At 33.4% G+C, this 18,386-nt stretch overlaps 1 protein-coding gene across 1 annotated transcript in view; it reads left to right on the top strand.

Annotated features, from left to right (window-relative positions):
- Positions 1-18,386, top strand: part of LOC129229936 (calsyntenin-1-like) — a 294,336-nt gene that overhangs the window by 233,576 nt on the left and 42,374 nt on the right. Inside the window, 2 exon segments of the mRNA XM_054864318.1 lie at positions 3,365-3,511; positions 3,716-3,907. Of these exon segments, the coding sequence (XP_054720293.1) occupies positions 3,365-3,511; positions 3,716-3,907 (339 nt within the window).

The following is an 18,386-nucleotide window of genomic DNA, read 5'->3' as shown; positions in this document are numbered from 1 at the left end:
ATGGAAGCCTGAAATTTTTGGAGCTTAAAGTAAAATATGCTGTTAATACACTCATTTATTTTTGCGAATTTGAACTCATTAAATTTTTTATAGCACGCGTGTAAACTCGTGAAAAAGCGCGGTGGGGAAGTTTTTTCCTGGATTTTAGATTGTCATAAAATCTGAACAAAAATAATGCAAAGGTTCGTAACTTCGTGATTATATTGTAAAACACTTGTTTTTAATGGGTTACAGTTGCAGAGCTTAAATATCTATTTTCGAAAAGATATTGTCATCCAAAGTGACTATCAAAATCGTTCGAGTGAAAAATTATTTTCAAAGCGCTGTAGCTCAAGTTTGTCACCTCGCATTTTCTTTTCGTTTATACCATTAAAAAGAACACATTTTTCCCTATCAAAATAAGTTTTTTCTTCGATGGTGTTCTTTCGAATAAGGAAAAAAAAAGAGCTTGAAATTCTTTCTGTCGTAACGTTTTGTCACGTTTAAGGTCAGATTGTGGAAAATTTTATCTCACTGGAAGTCTGAAATTTTAGGAACTTAAAGTACTTTTGATTGTTAATAGGTTCTAGTATTTTTGTGAGTTTGCGTTCATTAACTTTTGTGTAGCATGCACGCAAAGTCGTGACAAAACGCAGTGGAGAAACTTTTTCCTGGATTTTAGAATGTCATTAATTAAGAACAAAAATAATTCAAAAGCTCATACTTGGTAATTCTATTGCCAATATACATGGTTTTAAGTGGACAGAAGTTGCAGAGCCTAAATATTGATGTTCTAAAAGATATTGCCATCCGAAGTGACTATCAAATAAGTTCACATAAAAAATAGCCTATTTTCAATGCGCTGTAGCTCAAGTTTATCACATTACATCTTCTCTTCGTTTATACCATTAGAGAGAACATATTTTCTCCTATAAAAATAAATTTTCTTTCCGATGGTGTTCTTTCAGATAAGCATGAAAAAAAGAGCTTGAAATACTTTTTGTCGTGGAAAAAATTTTCCCACCTCGCTTTTTCACGAGTTGACACGCGTGCTATAAGAAACATAATGAGCTCAAATTCACAAAAATAAATGAGTGTTTTAACAGCCAATTTTACTTCAAGCTCCTAAAATTTCAGGCTTCTATGGTGATAAATTTTCTGCAAACTTTGGCTAAAGATGACAATTTGTCACAAAAAGCTCATCCGCCATTTTGGGTAATTGTTTGGGAGATTCTAGATCCTCAGGATTTGGATCTCGGAAGCTGAAAATTTGCATAGATTAGTTTCGAAGGCATCTCTACACCTTATAAAATTTAATCCAAATCGTAGATGGTCGAGTGGGGACCACTAAGTCACTTGACATGGAATGACTCGGCTGTAATTTAGCGTTTTGTGTGGGCAAAACTTTTCAAGAACCGGTAAGATATGGTATAATGGTTTTCGTGCGAATTAGTACCGATATTATTAAAAAAAAGAAAAAGCTTAATTAAAAAAAAAAACTTGTAAAAAATGAAAAAAAAAAAAAAAAAAAACCTTTATTCCCCCCTTAAAAAAAAAAAAAAAATACATTGCGCTTTAACCGATTCTTACTAAAATTGTAATACTTGATGCGTTCATATCGATTACATTAACTGCTTTTTTTTTAATTCATTTAAATTTCCAGTCCGAAAATATTTTCACAAGCATCTCTTCAATGCTGCAAGAAAATAACAATGTTTTCTCAACGCCTTTTATCATCCTTGTGTGGAGTTTCTGTATTGTGTATTGATGTAAAAAGCTCCGATTTTTCCTTTAAATTTATGCACCATTTGTGCAGTGAGTATTTGGCTATTTTTCAAGTTACATTATCCCGTTGGATGGAACTAATCTAATAAAAAAAGTTGAAAAGAATTATTTTTCTTAGATACTTTACCTATATTTTTTTTTTTCGAGAGCTGCATTTAATTAAGTTGAGAGCTTTATAAAGATAGCTCCTTCTCAAAATTGCAGATTATTGTTAGCTGAAGAAAACTTTTAATATTTATTTTTGGTAGAAATACCTTTTTCTGGTTCACGCGCACTTTTTAATAAACTTGAAAAGCTTTCTGCTTTTTCATCCCTGCCAAACTTTTTAATTAAGTTGCATCTTTCCATTTTTATTAATTTTTGTGAATAAGTTTTAAAAAAACTCGCTTTTCCACTCCTCGCGCTTTGAATACATGTTCTAATGTTTTTATATTCTCCACGCAAGTTTATTAAAGTTCAGGATTAGGAACAATGCAGTTGTGCTACGTTTGGTTTTTTCGTATGAATTTCACTTCTTAATTATTTTTAGTGTCGTCCAATTACATGCATTGTTTTAGCAATGAATACATGAGCAGCACATGTGATTCAGCATATTGTTCTTTTCCTTTCTTGTGAAAAAAGAAACTAAAAGTATTAGATGCTTTAAAGCATTCGTTTTTTTTTTCTCTTCTCCTTTCCCCTCTTAGAAGAGATTATTTTTGTCCTATTGTGTTCTACAAAATTTTATGCAGGATTGGAAAGATTTAAAAAAAAAAAAAAAAATTGTGACGCGAAATAGCTACCTTTTAGTAAATTTCCCTTTTTTATTGTACAGATGCTTTAACCTTTTCAGAGTTATTTATTTTTCTCACTTTTTTTCAATGCTTTTTAAAAAGTTGCTAGTTTTTCATGTTTTCAGTTATCTACTGTTACTTGTTTTTGCACAACGTAAGCATGTGTACTTTTTTTTAAGTAGCTTTTTAGCTGTTGAACTCTTTTTTTGTTCCAAGGCTCATGTGTTCTTTCTCTCTCTTAGTCGCTTTTAAGCATATTGAATCGCTCTTCATCATTATTTATTAGTTGATAAATTTCTTTATTAAAAAAAAAAGAAATGCATTTTCACGTATTTTGCACAAGAAATCCATACACCTTTTTTCGTCCTTGAAGAAAAAGAATTTTTTTCTGCAAATAAAAGTGTTTGTTCGCACAATTCTTCCAGGGGCGCCCCGAAGTTAAATTTTTGGGAGGGCGGAAATTCTCAATTTGCCGAATGAACTCCGAATTTGGCCGAATGATGACAATCTTTCCGAATGGAATTCCAAATTTTTCCGAATGATGACAATTTTGCCGAATAAGGACATTTTTGGGAAGTAATAGTGACTTCCCATTGAGGCGTCCCTGAACGATTCTCAAACTTACGCTGTTCTGTACTATTGAATTAATTCCTAAATGAACTGACAAAGGTAATGGTAAATGTAATTTTGCTTATTTGTTTCGAGAACTTTGTACTTTTAAAAGATCAGTTATTTACACTTATTTCCAATCATGTTGCGTGATTTCTTTCTTTCTTTTTTATGTTGATTGTTTTGTGGATGTTCTAAGTACCCGTCTTCCTTTCTAGGACGCATCAAAAATACTGAACCATTATCATGGGAAGACGCTCCGAATCACATCCTGACGGTTGTGGCGTACGATTGCGGGATGAAGCAATCGAAACCGGCCACAGTGAACATCAAAGTGAATCGTGTCTGCCGAATCGGATGGAAAGGTAAATACTTTGACCAACTCTGCTAATCAATGATCAATTTTCTCCTTTATTCTTTAATTCTCATCGTCTTTTTAATTCTTTCGATGGTAAAGAAAACTCTTGCTGTTACATATATTTTAAAAATACACATTTTTCAATAAGTTTCGCATTTGTGTGTGAGATCAACTGTATTTCCAAATCTAGCAAACACTGTTTATTCTATAGGTGTTCGCGAACGAATCGAATATACCCCAGGATCCGGCAGGAGGTCCCTGTTTCCTGAGGCCCGACTTGAGCTGTGCGACGTGCCCTGCAAGCTGGAACGAGTAGCCGCCAAAGTGACGCTGGCGACGCACCACATTGGCAAAGGCTGCGACAGAGATACCTACTCTGTCGAGTCTCAGAGAAAACTTTGCGGTAAGAGGCACCTTTTCGATGCTTTTGAATGTCATTTTTTTAACCCGTAGATGCCCGCGTTTTTTTTTTTTTTTTTTTTTGATGCTGTAAAAAAAGTAAATATTAACAAGACTTTATCACAGAAACGTATTATTGATGTTTAAGGATTGCATTTCCCACAGCTGATAGCATGATGCTGAATTAAATTGACTGGATGAACTTCTTATTTTTTCATGCAAACTTTGGCAAAAAAAAAAAGAAAAGAAAAGAAACAGGTGTGAGAAATATATTAGTGATATTTGCTTAAAATCTCAACCTATTGATCAGATTATACATTCTAAACTTCATTTGCAAGAAGTTTAAAAGATAATGCACCTTTTGTTTGAAGCCTTTCTCTCTCGTTTTAATTCCCTTTTATCTGTTTATTTTTGTTGTTGTTGATAATGATCTAACCAGGACTATATATAGCTAGGCCAGGCCAATAAGCCCGAAAGTCTTGAGAAAATCAAAATCAAATAGTGGACATTGAAAGTGGAGTACATTTAGCGACTCGGTTTATATCGAAGATACTTCAAGTGGTCACTGGTCAGTGACAATCTGGAGTTGGTAGTTTGCAGAGGACTGTCTTTACCAGTGCGAAGAGCATCACCAAGACGGTCTTGGCTGTCCCCATCATGTACCTATGGAATTCTTCAAGTCTGAAGGATTCAAACTTTTCTTCTTAAGTAATTCTCACGTAAAGTGAGGCAGTATCAGTTTTCAAAGAGGCATTACTCGCTTTTTCAAGAGCATCATCAATTTCCTTCCCTTAGAGCCTTACGTGAGGAGGAATCCACTCTGTATTTAAATTTCATGAGACTGGGAAAGGCAATTGAGACTGGTCAAAATTGCTAATAAAGTTCTGCCGCCCAAGCTATTCCATTTGCTAAGAAACTGGATAACCCTCAATGTCGGTCAAGATCCATACATCATTTAAAGAGGAATTCAAATCATAGCTTTTAAGCCTTCCCCAACAGCAACAAGTTCAGCTTTAAACACGGAATCTAGTTAGGATTTCTGATTTTTAATTTGAGCAGAGTCGAATTCCTGATATATTCAATGCCACTCTGTGTAGACTTGTAAAATATTAATCGGAATGTTTAAAACTTCTGAAGCCATCTAGCGAGTGTAATCAGGTAAGTGGGAAATTTTATTTATTCGTGTTAAAGACTTAAACTCATGGCGAAAGTGTAGTCTTGGTAAACCATTCAAACCGGCCAATGTTGAATTGACCGCGGTCTACATGCACGGAAAGCAGTAATGTTATTCATTATTTTATTTTATCGAATTCCCCCGGTTTCAATCGAAATTATTATACTACAGTCGACGCTCGATATAACGACCATCTCTGTCCCAGAGAGAAAGGTCTTTATAACGAGTGGTCGTTATAAGAGGTATAACTTTAAAAAATGTACACCGTCATCATGCATGCCCAAGTAAATGCCCAAATGTTTTTTATCATAGGAATTTTTAGAAAAGTAGTGTGCAAAATATTATGACAGAATATTAAACAAGTTTTAAAATAGAAAATATAGGGAGGAAAATGTTACACACTTTCAGATCTACTACTACTACCACAACAATTTCTGAAGATAAAACCAGAAACAGAGGTTTGCCTTTTTAGCAGACGTGATTTTTACAAAACATTATTTTCTGTTTCAGATATAGGTGATAAATTGTGTTTCTCTTGCTTTCCAAAGAAACATTTAAAAGTCCCTCGAGAACCCCAAATCTTTAAAAATACTAGATTCAAACACCAAACTACCAATACATCTGTCAACTCCCTTTTCTTAGGAATCTGGAATTTTCTCGATTTTTCCTCCCATTATTTTTTCTGTGCTAGCTGTGGTGAACCCCAAACCACTTAAAGTTGGATTTGACATTGAAAACTGCAGGCAGATGTCCGTAAACAATAATCAATGTCATTTTAAGCTACAAATTTGTTTTATTGGAAAGAACACAAGAAATAGCGTCCGCTGATTCGGTCGCTGTATTGGATTAGTCGATATAGAACGGTCGTTATAACGAAAGCAAATTAACATAGAGTTTATAGGAACAAAGTTGGGACTTCTACCACTGGTCGTTATAATGGGACGGTCTTTATAATGTGTGGTCGTTATATTGAGCGTCGACTGTATTTGTTATTTTTCGTAATTTTTTAAACTAAGGTCTTAATCACATTTGAGAGGGGGGGGGGATTATAGTGTTCGAATTCATTGAAATGCTGCTAGAAATTTAAAACCGTATTTGCTAATGAATAAACTGACTATCTTTTAAAATAATAATGCAGAAACAATATTAAAGTGATTCGTAACATGTTTTTTGCATTAAAAAAAAAAAAGATGGTTTGATAGGTTTTGCTGGAATGGTAATGGCATAAATCAACACTACCCTTTTTACATAGTTGATTGAAAAAGTTGTATTCTTTATGTTGAAATCTGAAATGCTGATCACATTAAAGTTATAATAACTACAAAAAAGTAGTAAAAACTTTATATAAAAGAATTTAAATGAAAAATTTTAAACAATGGCTGCAATTTCCGCTTTAATTATCTTTTCCAAAAACCGTATTTTGATTATTTTAATGAAATCGGAAGCTTCAAACAATTCTGTATCCTTTGAGCGTTTTTTATTTGTTTTAATATTTTCTCTCGAGCGGGTTAGGAGAGGGGGGGGGGGGAGGGTCTGCTGAGCCGCTTTACGCTCTTGTGCCTTTTAACTTCTCTTGAGCTCGATTTTGTTTATCTTCATTATACTCCTTTTGGATAGTCTGAAAAAGAATGTAAAAAGCACTTTTAATTAAAATGTTATCTCCTGCTATTAGTTGGATAAATCCAGCCTAGTGCAATTATAGAAGTTTGTGCGATGATAATATTCCAAACTAACATGTTTCGAAAATTGTAATTTCAGTTTGAAACACTTGTAAAGTGCTCTTCTTTTCATTATTCGAACCTTTTTTTTTTAATATTTGAACAAAACTGTTGTTCGATATTACATTGTTTCGAGGATTCTTGTGCCTCAAAAGAAGATCTCTCGGCGGAATTTAATTCACGTAATAGAATTTTGAGTTCTGGATTGGAATGCGTATTATTTCGTGGAGAGACACTACTCTAACATACTCTCAAACTGTGTCATCCATACGGAATACACATTTCGTAGCACATGTGTGTTAAGTGCGTAAGGAAAATGTATTCACCAATTGAATATCTGAAAACGATTTTGCTATCAGCTTTGTTCTCAAACGTAAACGATTTTATTGATCTGCAAATTGAATGCGTATTGCATATTGGAATTTAAATTTACGCAGAAAGTGAGATTAGCTTTATAAAACCAATAGTAGTTTCGTAGACTAATTGTGTTTCGTATTGATTGAATTTTATCATTTTCAATCAAATATTTCGGCATTGGGTTTGATTTGTGTTTGCTTTTATAGATCTAAAATATGTAGAACAAAGTAATGGATTCATGAAAAGTTTTGATTCTCGAGTTTTGGTGGATTGGCATGTCCAAAGATCTGAGGAACCCATTTTAACTATTTTTTGGAAGCTGTCTGTATGTATGCAAACGATTTTTGTGGCCGCTAACACTTAAAATGTGATAACTGCGTATTATAAATATTTTGGAAAACACAGCTATAAGTTCACACTCTCTGTACAGTCGTGTGTAGTTGGGGGAGGGGGGAAGGCGTCCCCCGAAACTTTAGGTTTGTTTAAAAATAATGCAAATGTGATGTAAATTGGTTTTAAGCTCCCTTTTCATTTGGCGACTCCCCCCCCCCAACCCCCAAGCATTTTTCTAAGGTTGCCATTGGCGACTAAAAAGGCGACTTTTGCTACTATTTCTTACCTTGGGCGACTATGGCGACTTTTTTGGCTAAAAACATGCCAAAAACGACTATTTAAAAAAACGGCAACTTTTTGCAATAAAAAGCGACTATTTTTTCATATTTTATGAAATTCGTTGGAAAAAAAATAGGAAGAACGATTTTGAGCCAATCAGTTGCACTTTTATATTTATGTCCAAAATAAATATTTTCAAAGCTACTTGAACTGAATTTTCCTGTTTTTTGAAGTTCACATAGAAATGAAAATATAGAGAACAAACACTCAAGCGTCGAACACGTGCTTCGCCGAAAATTGCATGCCGTGTTCAAAATTGAAATCTTTTAGCATCTGGTTAGTGTTTGAACTATTTTAAAAGGTCTTGGATATTTTAAATTATGCAATCTTAGGGCAATTTATTTTGGTTTTTTTTTTTTCAATAATTTCTTAGTTTTTTTAAAAACTTTGTTCCTTAGTTGTTATTAGTTACTTATTTTCGTAAAAATACGAAAATTAAAACTAGCAAACTTCCTTACTTTTAAATTTATGTCCAAAATAAATGTTTTCAAAGCTACTTGAACTGAATTTTCCTGTTTTTTGAAGTTCACATAGAAATGAAAATATAGAGAACAAACACTCAAGCGTCGAACACGTGCTTCGCCGAAAATGTCTTGCCGTGCTCGAAATTTTAATCGTTTAGCATTCAGTCAGTGTTTTAATATTTTTAAATGATCTTAGATATTTTAACTTATGCTATCTTAAAGCAATTTATTTTGATTTTTATTTCAATAATTTCTTATTTTTTTAAAACTTTGTTCTTAAGTTGTTATTAGTTACGTATTTTCGTACAAAAACGAAATTTCAAACTAGCAAACTTGTTTATCTTCAAATTTATTTCCAAAATAAATATTTTCAAAGCTACTCTAATTAAATTTTCTTGTTTTTTAAAGTTCACATAGAAATGAACGTAACTAAAAATTGAACTCTAGGAGAAATTCATATGAAAATGAAAATTTGACTCCTTTTAGCTGGAAACTGCTTCAAGTGATCACTAATAGCACTAAAATATAAAATGTAAAAAAATGAAATGAAAATTGATTTAACAATTAACAACAGTCATAAATTTACTTGAATGTTCATGAAGATTAGTCAAAAATATCTGAGCGAATGCTTAATGAAAGACTTATTATAAGAGACGCTTGGGGCCGTGGTAGCCCGATTGGTAGAGTGTCGGATTCGGGGCCGGAGGGTCCTGAGTACGAACCTCGATGGTCGAAGATCCACCGTCGTCATTAAAGGGGATTGGGCGACGTTAAATATGCTCGTGGTCTCAATGTCCTACAAGTGAAACGATACCTCTGGGGGTGCTAGCACCAGGTAGCTATTAGCTCTTGGACTAGTTCTAAATTCTCATTAATTGTTCGATCCGGTGATGGTGCTGCCATCTATCGGTATATAAAATAATGGAGGCAAGGCACTTAGTATGCAGTCTTCGACATAAATACAGTTGTAGTCAGTTGTGACTCGGAATCGGAATAAGAGACGCTTTAACGAAATACCAACATGTAGGCGAGGAAAAAATAACAAAGGAACTTTTAAAATTGGCATATGGAGCACACAAGTCATATGAAAATTATCTGGAAGAACAAAGAAAGTTGAAGGAGCAGACTTTGAAAGAAAACAAAGAACGCGAACAGATGATTGAAAAAAAGAAACAGAGAGAAGAAGAAATAAAGAGCAAAGCACAATCAATTAAACAACTGGAAGACAAAGCAAAAATAGCTGCTCAAGAAAAGAAATCCAATCAAGAATCTTCAGATTCGCTATTAAAATTAGCAAATCAACGACTAAAATCAGCTATTAAGAAAAATGATTTGTTAGAAATTAGAGTAGCACAGAGGATGATAGAAGGTGCAGAGAAGTTACGAGAAAAAAAAAGAACTGTTGAACGGAAAGAAACAAAGCTAAACCATATTGTTAACAAAAGAAAATCAAGTTTGATTGATATTTATATAACTAAAAAATCAAAAAATAACTAAATTTTCTATTTTGTCATCAAAGTGTTAAATGAAAGATTTTTAATCATATGGCGTTTAAATCTCTGTTTTAATCACACTCAAACTCAATTTATAATTCCTTTGTCTTGACTTAAAAAAAAAGATCTTCATTAAAGTCTATTATTATTAGTAACATTAAAAAAATGCTGAATGAACCAAGTTAATCTTGAAAAAAAAATATTATGTTTGGGAAAATAAGTTTTTATTTTCTTGTAGTTACTATAGGTAGTCATCTTTTGATTGTGTGACACAATGTATTTTTTGAATTTGTAAATATTTAAAAAATATTGGAAATATCAACTTCATTACTATTCTGAGAGTTGCTTTTTTGAAGTAGTAGTTCCAGTAGTTGAATGATGTTAAAACACATGTTAGATCTGAGAAATTAAGTTTTGATTTTTTTTCTTTTTTTGCATTTACTATAAATAGCTATGTTCTAAGATTGTCTGTTGTGTGATTTTGTTACACTAAGTATTTTTTGAGTTAGTAAATAGTTAAAAGGTATTGGAAAAGCAACTTAATCACTGTGCTGAGGAGACTATTTAGGCGACTTTTTTTTTACAATTTAGGCTACTAAAGCAACTATTTTGAAGCAAAATTTAGATGGCAACCCTATTTTTCCCAACAAACAACTCTGGTGGATATATGAAAACAGTTTGCAATTAGCATTATTCTCAAACGGAATAGAACAACACACACACGGTACATATCGGTACACATGTGCCCCATGTGAATTGGTGCGGATTCGTTTTTGGCCAATCGTTAGAAGGAGGTTGGTGTAATTGACAATGTTTCATTGTGAAGCGTGACTGACATAGTATTTTAAGAAGTAATGCGAGAATTCAAGCAAAAATTGGTGTACATGTGAACTTTATTGGAGATAGATGCAGATTTAACTTTTGACACCGATCGACTTGAGGAATCAACTGTTTCTCATTTGGAGTACTACCAATACCAATTCTCACAGGTCTTAGGTAGACCCCGATGGGCAGTAGTAGTGCCAATTATGCCAAAAAGGTTTAGTTTGCTCGCGATTGAAGTCGCCAAATTGCCCATTACTTTGTTTCCATCTAGTCTGTCTTTCTCGCTCGTTAAGGCATATAGAGGAAAGGGAACCAATCTCAAACTTAAAAATTTCTTTATCGAGCTTTAAAATTAATTTTACTTTGTGTGCGAAGTGCTTTCTTTTTATTCCGATTATTTTAATACGTAATTTGAGAACGAAATTCAAGTTTTAAGATATATTTAGTGTTTCAAATTTAATGTTTTCATGTTTGGAAATGAAATAATAAAAAGTTAGTTTTACTCTAAAAAATAAATTTTACTTCGTTTTCCTTTGATTTTAAAATTAATCGTACATAGCGAAATTGTGATGCAGTCGGTTCTTCTAATTTTCGCCTTTGCGTGTTTTTCATATTGCTGGTTTTAAAAGAATTTTCTAGGAAGACATTTAATTTATTAGTAGTTTTCGCAATTCCCTACGTGTTTTTGTCACGTTGGCTTTAAAAGAATTTTTAACAGGAAGACAAATTTATTAGTCGTTTTGCAGTATCCTTAGCTTTCAATAGAGTACATTTATTTTAATGTTCCTGTAAAATTTTCTGTCCAAATTGTCGCTCAAAATGTTCTCTTTGCTAGCCTTTTTTTTTTTTTTTTTGATATGGCATTTTATCTTTTGCTACTGATTTGTTCCATAACCCCAGCAATAATGTCCATCCGCCTTTCAAACAAAGAATGATGTATTGCTAATTAAAATGCTACGATCATTCGTTCGTCTTTCTTAAAGCAGGATCCATCTCCCTTTTTCTGAACATCTTCTGCATCTGCTAGCAATCATTATGACACATTTCACTTGACTGCTAACGCATCGCGGCAGCTGGGAGTAACAGCGATGCACTCATGTGATGGAAGTGCAGTTTGCGACATCTTATGTATTTCATATGTTTCATCTCATTTTTTTGCCTCCAACCTTGGCAGGGATTTTTTCTCTCAAAAAGCAAATTTTGAAATTTTATTACGTACTTTACATACTAGATTCGATTTACTCTCGTATTTTTCGAAGTGTTTTCCGTTAATGACTTTTTTTTTGTTCTTTTCATCGATTCTTGTTTTGAGTACTTTTTAATGATTTCATTTTCATTTCCTTCTAAATTAATCAGAATAGTTCGGTGGAAGTATTAAATGAAATAAAATGGCAAATGTTTCAAGATATATCGTCTTGTTAGAGGCTTAAATTTTAGTGCAGATACAAGTGACTAGAAGTAATACGAAGTATAGGTACGCATTAAGTAAAATAACTACAATTTAATCACTTCATATTAATTATGTCTTTCCAATACTTGAAGTACAACAATAATACTACAGTAATATCACAATGTATGTCGAAGAAAAGAAAAACTTCGTTACAAAGCATTCTCAGTCATTAATTTTATCTCAAAATAATTACCACGATAATGTGAAACGAATCATTAAATTATAATTTTTTGAAATTATCTACAAAAATAAGTAAATTTTGTGTGTAATAAACCTTTGCTGTTTTTCTTTCTCAATTTTCTTTCAATAGAGCACTTGAGAATATAATAATTTTCTTGCGGGTTTTTTTTTTTTTTTAATATATTTTAAATCGAAGAGTCATATGTTGTGGAGGTTCCCAAACTGGGTGTCGCAGGAAGGTGCGAGAGCTTTCGCGAAGTCTCCATGGCTTCAATATAATTGTATATATTATATATACTAGGGTACCGTGTGAACATTCTAATAGTTCAATGGGTGACGCAGTGCAGAAAAATTAGGGAATCCCAGATATATTACAATTTTTTTATTTTTTACATCTAGATTATTTCTTGTTTGAAAAAGACTTTTTTTACTTCGTGAAATATTTCTGTTTGCTCATATTTTCACTTGAATGCATGTTATACTATTTTCGAAAGATGGTTGGTTTGTTTTTCTGCTTTAAAGGATATCCATTTTAATGTCAATGTAGACAGCAGATCACAAACCTGCATTTCGCAACGTTTTACATATTTTTCTCAATAGTATTTTGAATGTTTTAATATTAATTTATGGCAACCCCACGCACTAGAGAGAGAGAGAGAGATTGAATGTTTCGCTCCCCGGCATAGAAAGTAACACAAACTCAAAAACAGCATTGGAGCAAATCAGGATTTTACTCAATAGTAGTTTTAAGCGGTTTAGTTTAGTTAGCGATTTTGTCTCAAATATTACAATATGTGCAAAAAATTTGTGTGATATTTACTGGTTAGTTTATGTTGTCTAAATTAATAATGCGTACTTAAAACTCAAAATTTTCTAAATTACGAAAATTTTAATGGTGTTACTTTTGATTGTATCGTTTTTTACGCCACCACGCGCTAGTTATGTAAGCAAACTTTGTGCGAATTTTATAGCAAGAAAGAGCAGTCAATGTAGTTTTTAAATCAATAACTAGAACACTATACCAGAACGTTTCCCCCAAATTTTTTAGTTGTCACTTTTCTTGCCTTGGTGCCATTTTTTCTTATTTTGTTGAAGGAATACATATTTATGGAAAAAATAAATAATTTCGATGCTTAAATAGCTCCTTCGATTTATTTCTATATTTTTGGAACACTTACCACTTGTCTCAGAAATAAAAAGACATTTCTATTGTCAGTTCTACAACATATACCTTTTCCAAAAAAAAAAAAAAAAAAAATCCCGTCGCCTTTAGCCCCGAAGTGAACCGTAATGTTTGGATAGATTGCTAAGATACCATCGATTTTTTACTCAATTCTCGATACATGCTCGGTGCACTAACACCTGCCGCATATTTGTCGCTGGATGATGGAAGAAATAAGCGAAGTGAATTAACTCAATAACACAGGGAAAAGTAACGAAGTTAGTCGTCATCTGGGTAATCGAATTACGATTAGTCAAACGCAGACGATATTGTTTGTCGGAGGGTTGTTTCTTTTGAGTATGAAGAGGCTCACCTGATTATTTATTGCCCTGAAGCACGTTGTCATTACGTGGCGTGTGCTAGGAATAGTTTTGTTATTTGAATGTTGTTAAGAATGGCAACAGTCGATGTTGGGAGTATTAGCGAAGAATTAGGATCGCCTTGTGTAATTGATTTTGCTTAGAGCGCTTGATATCTCCGGATTGGCACTTGCCGTTTTCGTACTTTTTTTTGAAGATATCTGTACATTTCTCGGGAAGGTATTCAACTGCCAACTTCTTCGAATAAAAAATATTTTAGTTAAAATTGTTGAGAAAATTTAGAATACATTTTGTGTGACACTGGAACCTGAAAATTTTCTTTCTGAATTAAAATATGAAGCGCAAATTAAAAACGTTAGTAGTCTTTGGTTTTTTAAATGAAATATGAATCACGAAGAGTTTTAGAAAATGTAGCTGTCATGAGAAAAAATTGCAATGTGAAGTTTTTTACCTTTTTAATTGAATTAAAGGAATGTTTCTATGCTCCGACAAAATATCCTTTCGTGATGTTTGAATGGAAATGTATGGCGTAATCTAAGGGTTTCCAAGTGCCCATGGCAACAATAAACAGAGTGATTATCGTTGAAGTTATGATTTCAAAACGTAATGATTTTATATTTCATCAGAATAATCGCGAGACTGTAATTTTGTTATTGTTTGTTGTGAAAATAGTTCCAAAATGGTGATACCGCGATAATGTACTTGATAAGTAAGAACTGTAGCAATAGAACATGTTTTTTGAAATAAAATTATTTTGGAAGATCAGAAGAAATTTTTCACTTTTTTTATACCACAGTTTGTCTACGTTGAGCAGCGCCAACAATCGGCAAATTTTGGACCTATTTTTTGTTTTTCCTTCCCTAACGAAATTCCATTGCCTCATCACTATTCTAGTAAAATATCAAGACAAAAAAGCAGTTTTAAATATTTAGAGAAGTGTGTCGCGTTATTTTTTTAATATATTTTTCATGGCAGTACGCTTTAAGTCCTTCTCGTTCCCTGTCTTTTGCGATATACTTCACATAATATTTATTACTCTAGCTATATTATTTCTATTTTATAATTTTCCCATGAGTAAAAAGAACAATAAATGTTGTCAACGCGCATTTCAACGTCACGGCTACTTTTCAGAATTCTCTTAAGGTGATAATATAATAACTATTACTTTCTCCTACATTAAATTTTAGTCATCGACCACAATTCGGTCCAGTTGTCGTTTTCCCTGTCTGCCAGGGGCGCCGACTTGCAAAAATCATTGGGGGGGCTGGCCCAGTCATCACCGGGGGTTTGGGGGGTTATGTAATCCCATGGAGGTCCCCCCCCCCAAATAAAGGTCGATTGTTGTGCCTTGAAAATGCCAATTTACATATTTTCTGGTGTGTATAATTTAAAAAACAAACAGTACAGGGGCATGGCGTTTTCAAAGTAAAACAATCCAAAAATTGGTATACAAATTTTTCTGGTTCAACTAGATCATGTCACTTGTCTTAGTAAGAGACATTTTTTTTGTTCTATTTTATGAAGAGTCATGCAGTGCCGTAGCTAGGCATGGAAAATGTAGGGCGCTTTACTCGCATTGAAGGGCACTGCCAGAGACGCCGACTTAAAAAATATCGGGGGAAAGGGGGCATGCCGCAGGAAATTTTCTAAATTTGAGATGAAAAATAGTGAGTTTTAAAGTTTTTTTAAAATCATATAATCAACATTAGAACCTCGAAAACTCGACAAGCCCGACACATATTTTTTGGCTTCGAAAAACGGAAGAAATAAATAGAAACACACACAGTATTTTTGTAAAAAGGAAATTTAATTTACGCATGCTTTTTAAGACCAGTTGTTTTTACATTAGTGACATCGGCTAACATATTCAAGTATAAACGCAGTCTCTCAATGTCTAGGTCATTTTTGAAAAACTCAGTTGATTTTTCAAAATGTCCTCTTCTCTTTCACCTCTGTTTAATAAAAGCAAGCACTCTTGTTCAACTGCAATGACCTGTGTGCATCCAGTTGATGTAAATCGCCCAATAATGCAAAATTGCACCATTTTACAAACCTCAATGTATATTGCCTTGTAGTACAGTCAACTCCCGTCTTACGCGAGGGATGCATTCCAAGACCTCTCGCGTAGGTCGAATTTTCGCGTTGTGGAAAAGGGTATGGGTAAATTTTTTTATAAACGTACCCAATTATTTTAGACACTTGTAAACACCCCCTCAAACTGTTAAAAACCATCTCTTAACTAACTGTACATTACTGTCTCTTACATAAAGAACTGAATGTTTACTTGTATTTAAAAAAAAAAAAAACGTTTCATTCAACATAAAATACTGCTACGATGTACAAAATCAATGATTAATGGGAAAGAAAGAAAAAATAAACCGGTATACGGTAGACACAGTATATAGTAAGAAAAGCAAATGCATCTTTAGTTGTACTGTACAGTCGATCAATTAATGATATTCGTACACAATACATGAGCAGTTTCCATTTTCATAAATTTTTGCAAGACACTACTCGGTGAATTTTTACGGATTTCCTTTTCTTGACTTGTAATTGTATGTACGGAAGAATCACTCATACCTAATTCTCGTGCTACCTTCAGCGCATTTTTTAGTTGACCATCAGCTTTTCAAGAAGCTCTAGCTTTTCTTTAATTGTCATGAAACTTTCTCTTTTTATCTTCACAAACTTTAGATGAAACAGCGCTCTTAGGTGTCATTATATTTCATTAACTTTCGCATTTAAAATGAAAAGGGAACTTCTACTCTCAGCGATGGTAAAAGGATAAAGATACATTCATGAAAAAAAATTTTTTAGTAGCCAATAACGAAGCTGATACGAACACACCACGATTCCCTTCCGAGAATTTTCGTGTTGTGGTGGGGAATTCGCGTTAGATCTGAATACTGGAGAAAAAATCGTGTTATAGCTATTTCGCATAAGTAGCGTGAGTCAACTGTTTTCCTTTGGGATTTTGAAAGTGTGCGGTGAGCTGCCTTCATTGTTTTCATACTTCTTTGGTACACGTCGATTCCGAGGAAGGGAAGGATCATCATTTTGTGAAGGTTTTCTTTTAAACACGATTCCCAAAAGTATTCAAAACTATCACGCCTCCCATTTTATATACAAATCAAACTCTCATATATATTTTTCCAGATCAGCAACACTTAGGTGAGCGCGCCGCAGTGCTGCCCATCGGCAACAGACCTGACCCATAAGTTCGCGCACTGGGACAAATTTTTACAGTACTCGCACCACTCGTTTTCAGTTAACTTGCTTACACAATCGTAATAATTATTTGTTTTAACTCATTACTGAATATATTTTACACGGTAAACTATCTTCAAACAAGGAAAATAAAAGATAAATTTATGAGTTTAGAAAGCATAATGTAACTTATAATTTTCTTGATTTATTGGGGGGGCTCTGCCGCCTCAAAAATATTTTTGAGGGGGCTCGGGCCCCCTCAAGCCCCATGGAGTCGGCGCCACTGCTGTCTGCCATCAAAATTATAAGTGTCACGCATTCACTCAGTTCGAAAACTTATCTCCGACGCCTGATAATTCACTCTCCCCGAGCTAAAAGTTTGAAAAATCGTGCGATGACCGTAACCGGGGTTGAGGCTCGAAATCGCGTGATTTATGCTCCCTTTGTTCTTCGACGATGGCCATTAATCATGGCGGACCGAACATGGAATTTAACCTGGAATTGGAAAACTCGGAGGAAATTTCATTGCATGGCCTCTTTTCGCTAGACGGTTTCAGTATGCTCTTGAATTAGGAGTTTCAGATAATGTAATTCTTATTTCGATTCTGTTGCGGGAGGATAGATAAATGTTGCTTGTTCTTTCAGTGTTATTCAAATGTTATCCGGAAGAATTGTTTTTATTTATGTGTTTAGGAACTTCTTATTCTTGTAATAAATCATGAATTTCAAATATAGATATTGTACAGAGTGTTTCACTGATAAATATACTAATTCCAATTTTAAACGTAATTCCTTTTTTAAATTTTGATTCTTATCTCAAAATATTATTTTCACGACGTAAAGGTGTCGTACGTACTTTCGTAGTTTTGAGAAAATTTAAACTATTTTTCAACTTCGTGGATGACACTAGGGCAGCCAGAATTTACCTTCTGGGGAGGATGAGAGTTAGGTCATCATAGTCCTAACATGGATATAAACTGTCATATTATAATTGGCAATATGTGTTAAAACCAAAGATTGTGAGGGGTTGACCCTTAACCACCCTCCCTCTTATCTTTAGCTATTTAGCTTGTTTTACCAATGGAGAAAAAACTTGATGCAATAAAGATTGAAATAAAAGAATTAGATTTTTTTTTTTTTTTGAATGAATTTCCTTTATTTGTGCAAGACTTTATGCAGACTGTCTTATATTAAATTTTATTTAGACTTTATATTAAACCCTGTATATTAAAAACAAATGCTATTTCACTGTTGCCAGATGATCAAATCCAGATTTTCCCAATTCCTTTCCAACTTTTCCCCAAAAAGCGATGTTTTCTGTCAAAATTCCCCAAATTCAAAAATTATTTTTCCACTAATATTTTCTTAAAATGAATCGAATTCCTTTAATATTTTTATCTC

The sequence above is a fragment of the Uloborus diversus genome, chromosome 9, assembly GCF_026930045.1.
Source record: "Uloborus diversus isolate 005 chromosome 9, Udiv.v.3.1, whole genome shotgun sequence".
Lineage (NCBI taxonomy): Eukaryota > Metazoa > Arthropoda > Arachnida > Araneae > Uloboridae > Uloborus > Uloborus diversus.
Note: the sequence above shows the minus strand (reverse complement) of the source record. Positions and strands in the feature narration are given on the sequence as shown.